This window comes from Epinephelus fuscoguttatus, linkage group LG20 (assembly GCF_011397635.1).
Source record: "Epinephelus fuscoguttatus linkage group LG20, E.fuscoguttatus.final_Chr_v1".
Lineage (NCBI taxonomy): Eukaryota > Metazoa > Chordata > Actinopteri > Perciformes > Serranidae > Epinephelus > Epinephelus fuscoguttatus.
The window spans coordinates 12,542,369-12,556,282 of record NC_064771.1 but is presented as its reverse complement, the minus strand read 5'-3'; the positions used below and the strand labels follow the sequence as shown (position 1 = coordinate 12,556,282).

The 13,914-nt window shown below is 42.0% G+C and overlaps 1 protein-coding gene across 1 annotated transcript; it reads left to right on the top strand.

Annotated features, from left to right (window-relative positions):
* The first annotated feature begins 8,796 nt into the window (after window positions 1-8,796).
* gdf10b (growth differentiation factor 10b) lies at window positions 8,797-13,232 on the top strand. Its single transcript, XM_049563210.1, has 3 exons — window positions 8,797-9,223; window positions 10,670-11,568; window positions 11,747-13,232. Exons 1-3 carry the CDS (start codon window positions 8,962-8,964, stop codon window positions 11,936-11,938), a joined length of 1,353 nt encoding a protein of 450 aa, XP_049419167.1. The 5' UTR covers window positions 8,797-8,961; the 3' UTR covers window positions 11,939-13,232.
* The last annotated feature ends 682 nt before the right edge of the window (window positions 13,233-13,914 follow it).

Sequence of the window (13,914 nt, the reverse complement as noted above, 5' to 3'; positions counted from 1 at the left end):
TGTATGTTTGTGTGTGTATGTGTGTGTGTGGACCTGTCACTCCTGGTTGAGTGATGTTGATGTGAGCTCAAGTGGCATGACTGTGGCTCTCTATGAGGGAGGTATGGCACAGAGTCCAGACTGGAGCGGGGCATGGTGTGTGTGGATGCTTTGGCAGACATCAGATGAGGGGATGTCATGCCCCTCAGATTCTCTCTCTCTCACACACACACACAAACATAAACATCCATATCCAACAGCAGCGAGCATGAATGGTCATTCAGCTCCAGCCAGCAGTATGAAAACAAGTCAAAGGGAGGAAGAGGAGGAGGAAAAGGGGGAGGATGAAGGATGGGATCACAGGCCAAAAGAAACATGGTGGGCTCGTCTGTCCTCCTCCCTGTCCTGATGAGCACCCCAGGCAAATATTCTGTGAATGAGAGCATATTTTGGGGGGCTACACTTCCCATTTTACCCTGCGGAGGAGAAGGAGGGGGAGGTGGAGGAGAGGTGACTCATCCATGATGTCATACATAGATGAAAAATTTTAAATGAGTCTCAATGTGTAATAGAGGACGTGAATTTTGGCCTGCCTCTTGGTCTGGTGCTGCTATTACTGTACAACAGCGCTGGTCCTCAACCTTTTCAACCTCAGTGATCCCGAGAATGAAGAAATTAAATTGCCTGATCAACATTTCCTGCATGTTCATGTGGTCCAGAAAGCCCCTCAACAATGTACAAGACATTTGTGGTGAGGCATGAATGGATGATGTACAAGAAATAGAAGGAAACACACTTATTCCTACTCATGCTGAGATGTAGTTGACAGATTGATGCCACTTTCATGTCTGTACACTATATGAAGCTACAGCCAGCAGCTGGTTAGCTTAGCTTAACAAAAAGACTGGAAATGGGGAAACAGCTAGCCTAGCTTGGCCTGAAAAATTAATAAGTACCAGTTTTTCCAACGGCCCAAAATTCCACAAGCCCAAGTAGTCCAAAAAATGCCCCACTGAACTGAAAACCCATTTGTATGACAGTCAGTTATCCCGAAAACATATGCCTATTGCTTCAAAGGGCCTTTTTCCAAACAGAAACACATGGCTAATCATTATACAGAATGATGTTATCAGACCCTGTCTCTATAGCGAGGTGTGACCAAGTAGCAACCTCCAGAGCTGAAGAATTAAGCCAACAAAGAAGTGCCAAAAAACAGCAGTTCCTTTAATGGCCACTTGAGGCTGGCCCCAAAAGTTTGACAATCCCATAGACCCCAATGTTGAAATGTCCAACTTTACAGCTAAAATAAACATGTTTACAGCCTGGTACAAAAACGGTTTTGGTCGCTATAGCTAATTTCAAAACTCATGCATTTACATTTTATTATGGCTTAAAGTAACACATATTTAAGAACAGGGCTGCTTGAGTGACAGGCTGTCTGCGAGGCACTGCTACAGACTATGAGTCTGTATGAGTCCAATGAGCTCCAAAAATCCAAGATGCTGAAATGCCTTACTCTAGGCTTCAAAACAAAAGTCCACAAATCAATGGGTGACGTCAAGGTAGACTATTATTTTATACAGTCTGTGGGCATGACCCGCCCAACTCTGCCTCTGATTGGCTTGTACTCGTTGCCTTCATTGGTTTGGTTGGTTAGATTTAGGCATGATGAGTAAGGCCCAATCCCAATACCCCCCCTTATCCACTACCTTTTAGCCCTTTTCCACTACCCCTTAGCCCTTGTCCACTACCCCTTGGCTCTCAAAATGAAGCAACAAGGGGTATGGGTAGAAATCTTTCCCTAGGAATTGGGACACCATTCATTATGTCACCGCATAGGTTACGTTCACGCATACATAACTATTTTAAACAGGAAGCTGCGAGCCATCTACATTTCCAACCAGCATCTACAATGGAGTCTCATTCATCCCACAGATCCCGTTTGCCGCATTCATTATGCTTCGTTTGATGAACGACAGATGACAGGGGACTTCTGCTAGCTAGCTAACCAGCTAACATTACGAGGCAGCATAGTTATACTAGCTGGTGTGTTATCGTAATGTGAAAAGTCCGACAATTTTGCAGAACAGGACAGATGACAGACGCCAGATAGTGCAAGCTAGCTAGCTAGCTAGCTAACAAACAGCCTGACGACGTTAACATTAGCTACGTATGAACTTTTTTCCCCGTCTCTTGCTCGGTGGTAGCCATAGCGACGTCTACCCCTCACTGGCAAGTCAGCATCTGAAATCCCTCGCTCCGAGGGGCTAGTTTCATACCCACTACCCCTCGTTATGCTCCCTACTCCTACACGCAAAAAGGAATTGGGACACCAGTGCCCCTCGCGGGAACACGCAAATGTAGGGGTAGGACCAAGGTGTAGGGCTAAGGGGAGGTATTGGGACGGGCCCTAAGAGTGGATAAGGTTAGGTTAAGAAAATCAGGGTAAGCCTATTGGCGGCAAAGTAGGGTGGGTCTGGCCTTTGCTATAGTAGGAAGGTCTGATGATGTCATCCTGCATAATAATTAGTTTTTCTGTTGGGGAGAGTGAGTATTTTCGTAGAAACAGCTCTTTGGAGCAAGCTCACGTTTATTTTCAGGGAAACCCAGGCTGTTGGACAAATGGACTTTTGGTTCAATGGGACATTTTTCAGACTACTGGGGCTTTGTAATTATTGTCTGTTGGAACAATGGCACGGCACCAAAGATCCTCAAACGAGCACCTTTAAAGCTTGCTAATTAACACTTTATAACTTGTTTAGTCCCTTTAACCTCAACTTTATGGTGATGACGGTGATGGAACTCAATGTGACTAGTGAAGAAATACTCAGGCACATTAAGTCCCTGTAAACTTGTCATGTTTACTCCTTTTTTGTACAGATTCAGTAAACGAGATACACACATTCATTACTGAGCTTTAGAGGCACTGGTAGGTGGATTTTTTAGGCAAAGCTATACTTGTTGTTTCCTCTTGTTTCCAGTATTTATGCTAGGCTAAGCTAACCAGCTGCCGGCTGTAGCTATATATCTAGTGAGCCGACATTGTAAGTGTCAGTCTTCTTATCTAACTCTCTGCAATAACACAGATGTGTTGTGGGGTTTTGTTACATCCTGACAGAGCCAGGAAGCTGTTTCTTGCTGCTTTCTGTTTTTATGCTAAGCTAACTGGCAACTGGAATTAGCTTCCCAGTAAATGGACAGACACAAGAGTGGTAACGATGTTCTCATCTAACTCTCGGCAATAAAGTGAAACATTTTTTCCAAATGTGTTGAACTTTTTCTTTAACTGTCCGAGCACAGAGAACGTGATGAGCTGAGATATTTCCAGCAAAGCTACAAAGAAGAAAAAGGTTAAAAAGCCTTTTTTTCCAGTTTTATTCATAGAAGAAATTAAAAACTCCCCATGGAACATAAAGCCTCAGGCTCTTTTTAATATTTAAGCTTTAACACCTAATAATGACTATTTTCTACGTTCACATTTCTCTCTTTACACCCTTTACTTTGTTTAGCGGCTATATTGGTAACCAGGCTGACGTGTGTGGGACACAGTGCCTGCACACGCTCCTTTGATCCCTGGCTGCAAACCCACGATAATGAGGTGACTTTATGATCATTGAGAATTTATGCTCATTGGATATAACAGTTTTCAATTCAACAAATTATGAGCCTTGTCCGTCTGACATTTTCTCTACTTCTCCCATTGCAGGAAAGCCATTAAGTGAGAGGTCTTATGAAGTTTGCTGTGGGTGTGACAAGTACTCATAAGGGTTTAGATTACCTTTGAAGTGGCAGCTAATCACTGTAGTGAAGCAGTTTTGGCTCAGTGGCAACAGCTGCTGAAACAGATGAGTTGATTTGGAGTTGTGGCCTTTTGGCTTATGGTTTCTACAAGGCAAGGTGGCACAATAGAGATTCTTCCAACATTACATGTCAGATTTTTGTCTCAAATGAAAGAGCCACGGTTGAGCAATCAGTACTAAGACGAATACAATGACAATCTTACGCACAAACTTGGAGTGCAAGACATCATGACCTCAGTGGCTCCAGATGGAGGGTGATTCAATTTTGTGACAGAGGTGAGGATAGAAGTCACTTCTCTATCCAAGTGCCAGATGCTGAGTGTAACTTTCTCTATTATTATTTTTATTTTACGTGATGAATTTTTGGAACAATCTAGGAGGTGACAGAATCTGAAATTTAAGACACATTTAAGAGACACTTACGTCAAGGAATTGTTCACCCATAGCAAATGGTTAACTACAGTTATATTTGGTGGGAAAAAAAACTTGCTCTTTTAGGGAGCTCTCATAGTATCCAAGAAGAAGCAAAAAATTTGCAACATGTATATACAGATTCTGACCTATTAAATAGCAGTGCACTATTGTAACACAACATACACAACAGTGTGTTCAATGCACCACCATTTCTGTTGAAATTAACCTTTGATGAATGTGCCCCAGGTAATGGCCATGCTGAACAGCCTGGTCTCACTGAAAAGTCGTTGAAATCTGATGCTTGGTCAGATCAGACACTAATGAAAAATGCTGTCCTTTCATGGCATGATACCTGGCCAGTTGCAATGATAAATGGTGCCCAGTGGTGTCAGAGAAAACTTACATGACGGACAAGAACTGAAGTTAAGGCAGCGAAAGTCCAAGTAGGATGGGCGGGAGGGGTGGTGGATGAGTCCAGCGACTACCATCTTTAACTCGGGGGTTTGCTTCCGGTAAGAGTGTAAAGCCAAACCCTGTTCTTTTTTTCTAAAGCCAACCATGTGTGTGTGGTGGCAAAACATAACCACGTGTGTTTGTTGTTGAAGGAAAAAAACCTCAAATGGCTGTGTTGCACCGACGTAGTGCGTTTATTTGAAAGAGACTGTATGCACACAGTACATTTCCTGTGAGAATGGAAGTGTATTTTGAAAGAAGACAATGCATGTAACAGGCTGAAGTTAACATGGCTTCCCAGAACGTCAACAACCAACGCAACCAGGGTACACTGCATGTCGAATTTGGATGTGGGAAGTCTATGACCAAATGTTGATATGTGACAAGGTTGGAGTGAGAATGTGTTGTGCTGAATGGACGCCTGAATGGATGCCTGAATGGACGCTATGCTCTTTTTCCTCAAGCTGCAAAGATGTAGACCCTAGATCTCATATACACAAGCCTAACATGATAATTACTTATTGATTTATTATGGACATGACCTCAACCATTACACAACCGTATTGCCTGTTGTGTTTCCTTGTTTGTTTCGTCAGAATTATGACAAAACAATACTTTAAAGACGAAACAGCATAGCTTACTAGTAGCCTGTAACTACAATTTTGGAGTGGAAGAGGCACAGTCCTGATAGTCTTTAGCTTGCCAACTTCTGGCATGAGTCAAAAAGTTTGTCATTTGTAGTTTTACCCTCAAACAACTTCATGTTCCACTCTGTAAATCCATCGGCAAACCACCCGGCTCCCAGAGCTTCTATCTAATCTCCGGGAGCTAACTGCAGCACACCAGCCAGATCATAGAGATAACTTTGGTGTTCCTGGACCTTTGCTAAACTTGTATATTAGTTTGAGACTTGGCCAAAAAAAACAAAACCAAGTGATGCCTCTTGTGACTGATTATTTTTGTCCCATTCTTATGAAAGTACTATAATTTAGAACTGATATACATATTATAAAAAATAGTGTCGCTTTTTAAAAATATGTTAAATATTTTCCATATTCCAATTCCAATGTCTTAATATTAGTAAGAACAAAAGGTTCATTGCACTTTGAAAGGGTGTACTTGCATTTTTTTTGCTGTAATTTCAACATTATATTATTGGCTTAAATGTACTTGAAATCACAATAATATTCTTTATCCCAGTTATTTCTAGGACAAAATAGTGTCCAACAAAAGCAGTTCTCGTGACAAGGCTATGTATGTGATGCCAAATATATTGCGAAAGATTATGCAAAATTATAAGATTACGTTAGATTTGAATGACAACTGATTGCAGCAAATCAAACAGCAATCCATACTTTTACAAAAGCAGGAAATTGTCACTGCAGAATGTAGAGTTATAAATGAAGTGCTTGAACTCCTCACACCTAAACAACAAATAAGTTGTGTGTCATTGCCGTCCAAAATGATCCATGTGACTGTTTTCTAATCTGCTATCTGCTAGTTTTAGGTAACTAAAATTTTAGTTAGGTTGTGGTCATGGTTAGAAGCACCCAAAATTGAGCTGCTGGTAGCAGATTGGATATGAGCTGTGTTCTCCAGCATCAAAGTCATGCCCTTTGTGCCCCCAACCATCTTCCCTGACCTCCTTCTGAAGAGGGTTTGTGGCACTATAACAACGTCAAGCTACTTTAAGAGCCCAGATCCCAAGGGGCCGGTTGGAAATCAAGCCTCGTTTACTGTCGCCTTTGCTTCTAAGAGAAAAGAGTCATTATTCACATGACCAAGAGACACTGCTTGTCATGAAAACATAAGCCTTGGTTGTTTTAAGTGTTTGATCAGATGATTAATGTGATTGTTTTTACTGGTGAGGACAGTCAGAAACGCCATCAAAAGAAGACACAAGAGCAACATTAGTTTTTCTAAGCCCATTAGAACCAATTAGACAAACCCACACTGAGTGATAACAGAGCCTGATAGCCCCCTGGGTGGAGACAGATGTTATCTGACTCCTTCGTTGAAGCAGCACGAACTTTAAACACACCAGTGTTTTACTGAAGGGGATCCCAGTCCCAGCAGAGTCCTTGTATGACACGGCGGTGTCAAAGAGCCCCTTGTGATTCCTTCAGGACCAGTAGGAGGTATTTTAATAGCTGTCTGACCCATGGTGGCTTTAGCCTGCTGCCATCTCTTTAACAGCAAAACTATTGTGCAGTGACAGAGAAAGTAGAGGAGACCCTAAAAAGACGTCCGGCAGTTCTTTTTCTGCTGTTGGCTGCTTGTCAGTCATCTTGACGAGTTATGGTCTTTCCTGAGGCTGAGATGAGAGTCCTCAGTGAAGTCCCCCTCACTGCCAGATGTACTGTGGTTTTATGCTTTTTGTAACCACTAAAAGCTGATACGACTGAATCAGCTTTGCAAACATACACAGGTCTACAGTTAACTTGAGCTTCAACTGGTGAACTTTAACATGCAAATTCATGCCACTGACCAAGCCTTCTCGACAGCTGTTAACTAGGAGCAGAGAGTGAGAGGCAGGAGCTGATTAGAGGGCGTTAACATTCTTCAATTTCATGAAAGAAATAGGTCCCAACCGGTTGACTGTCAGCATAGCCTTGCAAGGTTTAGGGCTGATTTAAAATAGTCATAAGTTTTTATTCCATGAAATGATGATTTTTAGAAGTTTGGAACAAAATGTCAGTATTGACAATGCCCCTACAACTGTGCAAAGGTTCCCACCCACACAGGGTTTATAGCCTGCTACTTTGTACCAGTCATTTAGAACTGAAGAAGCTTCTTGGATGAGAGGCGGAACATCTTCAAGAACCGCAAGCAAGTCCTCTGGCCTACGATATTAGCACTTACGATTACCATGACCTGGATGACTGAGAATCTTCAGCGACAAGTCATTGTAGACACCGCCATTGATGTGTATCATCATAGCACAGTTGTATCATTTAGCCAGCAGCTCAGTTTTCCTCTTTTAACTCTTCATTGAGTGACATACTATAAATTATGAGGAGAAAATGTGAGGGGGAAATACACACCACAGTGCATAGAAACAGTGGCACCCCCAGGAATTTTTCATAGGGGTGGCCAGATGGGGTTACTGAAAATCTTGAGGTGGAACACCAAAGCTAAGAGTCATAACAGAATTTCAGGACTTCACTTATGCTGTTGAAGTATATAGGCAAGTTGAAAACTGTCAATATGGAGAGGAATCACATACTAATATACCTTAGTTTCTTATTTTACAGTTAGGTTATTAATTCTAATTATCTGATGTGCACGGGTACATCTTTGAGTCCTGTTTTAATGATTTAAATGTTTTAATGTGTTATGTACACATGTTAGGCGATTCATTGTTACTCAAACAGGATGGTTGTCCTTTTCCTTAAAAATACAAATACATAGCTTTACTATATAAGGAGAACTTTGATGTCAAGTTTCTCAAGAATCATGGGTACCCATAAAACACATTTTCATTCAGCTATGTTGAGATGAGAGTTCAGGGGACCCCCTTGAAAATGACCATGCCAAATTTAGCCTAACATTGGAGTGTTATTTAGCCCTTTTACCAACAAGCTATGCCGATATGGTTGGCTGAGTGCATCACAGCCTCTTTATGACAGAACTTTTGGCCTCCAATTATTTTTGCCCGAGGGGCTTGCAATTGCATGATGGGGGCCATTGTCCCCCTGGCCTTCCCTTAGGTGTGCCATTGCAGAGAAAATATTTTTGAAGTGACTTTTCAATGCTATGTACACCACAGATAAAACTCCATTCACCTGTTTTGTCCATAGCCTAAATAATGATAATGATAATAAAACAAATATAGCCTATAAAACATAGCCTGCATGTTGTGTGTTTAATCTTAATTATTTTTATGTTAAACTTAATAGCTTTATCCTCTTTATGTCTGGCCTTAAATAGCTGCCTATAACTGCCTGTGTGCATGTTGTATAGCTTTAATATTCTCATGGGAAGCTGCTCTGTACTTTCCTTTGCTGCAAATCAAAACTCGTGAGCACTTCACTACAATGCTGCATGTTTCTCGTTGGCTGTGCGCTCCGACGCGTCACCATCTGTCAACCAGCAGCAGAGGTTCATGCATGCGTCCTCCCCCGCTCTCCTCCCATTGTAGAAACAGCTGTAGACCGTGAACCGTGGAGTGCGGGTCTGACACGGATTACCTGGATACCGGCTTGAAGTCTGGGTGGGCATCAGTGAGCGCGAGACAGAAAGGCAGCGCGCCTGTAACTTTTTTACTGAATTAAATTATTTCTTTTTACTGGAAACATCTCCTGCAACGTCAACCATGGCGAGCCGGCTTCTTCACACTCTGTATTTATTACTGATTCTGGAGTCGAGCTGGAGTAAAATCGTGCTGGAGGATCTTGGTGAAGCCGTGCGTCAAGGTGCCGATGTCTCACCGGCTGTGGAGGAGCGCGTGTTTGCGCACGAAAGCGCAAACCGAGACATGGTCTCCATCAACATGTTCCAAGTGTACGAGAAGTACAGTAAAGAGCCGCAGAGCCAAAGGGACGGAAACACCGTGAGAAGTTTTAAAGCTGTCCCGAGTGAGTGACCACAGCGTTTATTAATGATCTTACAGGAGAGAAATAAAATAATATTCACTGCTGGTGCTTTGCTTGTCAGTAGGGAAATCTAATTCTCATCATGTATATATGATCTCATATACATTTCTCTAAGCTTAATTTAAAGTCCCTTGGGTTTATTTAGGTCACTGGAATTATTATAAACGAATTAATATTGATTGGCCACTTTGTGAAAAAGGCTAAATGAGTTTTGAAAAAGTAAATTTGTATTTTGAAGGCTGCTTTTGTGTCACTCATGTTATAATAATTCAGCTGATACCCAGCTACATAATAGACTTCTAGACAATGGACAAAATGCTTATTTCCTAAAGCACTTTAAAAATAGGAAAAGGAGCATCAGCATAGCCCATTTTTATTTATCTTATAAAAATGAATTTTAAAGATACGTTATAACAGTTTTATGCCACTCATCCTTGAATGAAAGTTAAGGTTCATGTAATCTTTCAGTTTTATTTTACTTTATTTTTTATTTCTATTGCGCATTTCATTACAGATGAACCTTTTACAAATTGAAAATACAGAAGAAGGCAGAAAGTTTATGTTAAACTTGCAATCTCCAATCTTGTGCACAAAATAATGGCTTAGAAAACAATTTGATGTTAATAATTTTACATCCTAAACAGCCCAAACACAGGTGTTTGGTCAATCTCACAGCAGCTCTCACTCCCCTTTGTGCTTAACATCTTCACCTCCATGCTCCGTCTGCGTTATGATTTAGTGATCTGGGGGACTTTAAGTCTTGAGCACTGTTAGTTCCCCAGTAGCTGCTGCAGCCTAGGTGTTAGACAAGAGCCTATTATCACACCCAGACACCGGCTGCACAGCGAAAAGCCTCAGAGGAGCTCTTTCTGCTATAAGCATTTCCATATGCCTGCGACAGACCTACTGGACCGATCCAATGTTTGTCTTTCAGGCTGCGGTGGAAGTGTGGGAGACGAGGTTGAACTTCAAGAGTATAGCCATCTAGGATGAGGCTTTTGGTGATTCGTGAGGCAGGCACTTAAGCGTGCCGCGCTTAATATTTTCCATGCTGCTGCTTATGTCAGTCAGATGTGTTGAGCAACATTTTGCAGAAGACATATTGGATGTTGTTGTTCATGTCAGTCAAACGAGCCAGGATGAGATGATAGAGGAGGGGAAAAGAGGAGAGGGGGAAAGGTTCAAGGCAGCAACTTGATCGCTTTAGTCGTCTTTATTGTTCATTTCAGAGAGAGAACCCTCTTCATGGCTTTAGCATATGTTTGACAAAACATCTGTACGGTTGAACCGGCGAGCACATCACTGTTTATGAGTCCTTTTTAAAGCCAATAGATAAATTAGAAAAAGCATGAAAAGAAGGTTGTTTTCTCAGAAGAACGTGTTTTTCCAGTCAATCTTCTCATTCTTCTTCTGATCTCTTTTCCTCAGGAGTCTTGCACGGGAAAGAGGTGTTCCAGTTCAACTTGTCCTCCATCCAAGACTCAGAGCTCATCCTCCTCGCCTCTTTTCATTTCCTCCACAAGCGGCCCCGCCACCACCAGCGACCGTGGCGTTTCCGAAGGCCTCGCCACTCGTCCGGCGGCCTCCAGCATCCTTATCCTCCCTCCCCACTTCTCCTCTTCCACGGATCATCCTCAAAATCTTTTGCAACACCTCTGGGAAACATAACTCTGGCGCCCTTCAAGAAAGGCTCTTGGCAATCAAGGGATGTTACAGCAGTGCTGAAACACACCAGGGATGTCAAAGAACTTGTGGTTATGGTGGAGTTTGATATGGGGTTTGGGGCAGCTAGGGGGCAACAAAAGAGCCCTCACGGCCAAGAGCGCCTCTCTCCAGCCAATCTGCCGTATATCTTGGTATACGCTGATGATCGAGCTATAGATGAGCCGAACAGTGTGGCCAATTCACTCCAGCGGTACGGACCCTTCCCTGTAGCAGAAGACACCTCAGCTTCAGCCTCAAGGATTCGGAGGGAGCTTCATCTCCAGATCCAAACCAACGACATTCCAGAAGTCCAATACAACACTATGAAGAATCATGAACTGTGGCAGAACACGTATTTCCCAGCGAAAGCCAAAGCAGCAGTGAAACCGGGAAGGAAGCAAGGTCAGGAGAGCAGCGAGGGCCTGAGTAAGCCTCAGGTGCTGAGCTTCGATGAGAGGACGATGAAAAAGGCCAGGAGGAGACAGTGGAGCGAGCCCAGAGTGTGCTCCAGGCGCTACCTCCGGGTGGACTTTGCTGACATTGGCTGGAGTGAGTGGGTTTTGGCGCCAAAGTCGTTTGATGCCTACTACTGCGCTGGGGCCTGTGGATTCCCCATCCCAAAAGTGAGCAACAGAAGCCTTTAATTTACAGGGTTCATTATCCTTTTTGAATTCAGATAAAAGAAACGCACCAAAAACATGTAAAATGTTTGTATGTAAATTAATTTTTGCCTTTATCTTTATAGTTATAAAAGTAAGTTCTAAGAGTATTAATCCCTTTTCCTCCCACTCATTTCCTTAGGTGGTGCGTCCTTCCAATCACGCCACCATCCAGAGCATTGTCAGAGCAGTGGGAATCGTCCCTGGTGTCCCCGAGCCGTGCTGCGTTCCAGAGAAAATGAGTCCCCTCAGCGTTCTTTTCCTTGATACAAGCAGGAATATGGTGCTAAAGGTTTATCCCGGCATGTCTGTGGATACCTGCGCCTGTCGGTAGGGCTGGAGCCACTGGATGTGCGATTAATGAAGATAAAAGATCACAATGGGATGTAGATATAGACAAACATTTCCACATCAAAGAGGACAGTCGAGGATAAACTGATACGACGCACAGAGCACCAGTTCTTGAGTCTCAGTTTGAGAACTCTTTTCTGAATCTTGGACTAGTCTCTGTCATGATCGGACGTTGATTCAACTTTTTACAGCTTATCTAACAGTTAACATATATTAGTCTCAATTATTTTCTCTCTGAAAGCAGTTTTAAGAAGTGCACTTAATAGAAACCTGTGTATGTAATGTATTAACCAGCTGGACGCTGAAGTTAAGCCAAAACTCCTGCAGGTATCTTCATCTCTGTTGATCCTTCTGAAACTTTTTTAGTCCTTTTTCACTTTTATAAAGTGAGCTTGCCTGTTTTATTATTAGAAAAGATAAGACTTGATTTTCTCTGGACTCAGACCTGGACTCAGACCTGGTTTTGGACTTGGTTACAATTTGGAGTCTGCATTTCAGAAGTTTCTGTGTCCTCAGCCGCTTGCCCCTCCCTGTCTTTGGGATTCAGTGAACTGCAAATTGACTCACAGACTCAGGAGGGTCTGGGAGACACAGCATGGACATTTACACACTTACATCCTATCTGATTAATCAACCCTCATTATGTAAATACAGTAGTTACTAACTAAATGGTACTCATTCTTAAGTGTTGTGTCACACTGAGTGACGCATTGTTTCCATGAACACCACCCGTATATAAGCAAGAAGCGGTATTCATGCATGAGAGGCAATATCTTCTTATCTGAACTATATTTCAATAGTCATTTGTTTATATCTTGTATATAATGAGTGTATTTTGACACCTACTGAGATTTAATGTACTGCAAGTGATGAGTAGTTTCTGCGCCATGTTACAGCACAGGGGAAAAGCAGTGCGTTGCTGCCACCTGCTGTGCATTTTGGGTAAGTTAAAGGAACTAAGACAGTACTGTTTATTAAAGCTATGTACAGTTTGTAAGAATGGTAGATTTCCATAGTAATTAGAAAAGAACAAGTGTATCTGACCTTATAACTGTATGGTTAAAAGTGTATTTGAATAGTTATGTGAAGTGTGCTTTAACAAATTATAGATTTAATGTACGCCTGGAAAGGAAATAAACTGAATTGTACATACAGTCAGACGTGCTTTTCGACTTTATTAGGTTTTACAGGAAGTGTATAAAGCATAGGCTTTTTGTGCACTTGACATATATCTTATTATGGGTTACTGTCTGTTGATACTGCACCTATACATTAGATCCTGGGTCTTCAACAACGGGTCTGTGACCCCTTGGATGTCCTCAAAGTTACTGCGAAGGGGGCCGCCAAATTACTGTTAAGTAATTTCAGTTTTAATTTAAGTTTTATTTTGTTTTTCAAACATTAAAGTAGGTCTGAAAATATACATTAACATAAATCCAACATTTTATTAGAAAAGCCAAATTGGCCTATTCATTAAAAAAGATTACGGTACAAAACACTGATGGTAGGCTGTTACCCATGAATCCTTGTGCAATCGTGTGAGCTATCTAACACTAAATCATTGTGCAGCACCCATCCAAAACAGCGAGGTGACCTAGTTAGTTAACAGTTATGTACTATTGAACCATATAAACCAGTCAGCTGAATTATTATTCCAAGTCTAAGGACATTATTGTGAGCCACAACGGATTATTTTGTAACTTTTTGAGCAAGAGACTGAAACATTGCCCACCTCAGAAACAACCATGATGTAATAGCACAGTACTGTATGCACAATAAAAAGGGTATGATTATGTCTAAGCTGCTATATGTGTTATTGCAGGCCCAGTTTAATATGCAACTCAGTTTTATACAATACATGTAGTAGGGGATCGCTGCTTTATCTTTGTTTCAGTTCAGGGGTCCTTGGCCTAAAAAACACTGAAGACCCCTACGTTAGATAGACAGCATTTCATTAGA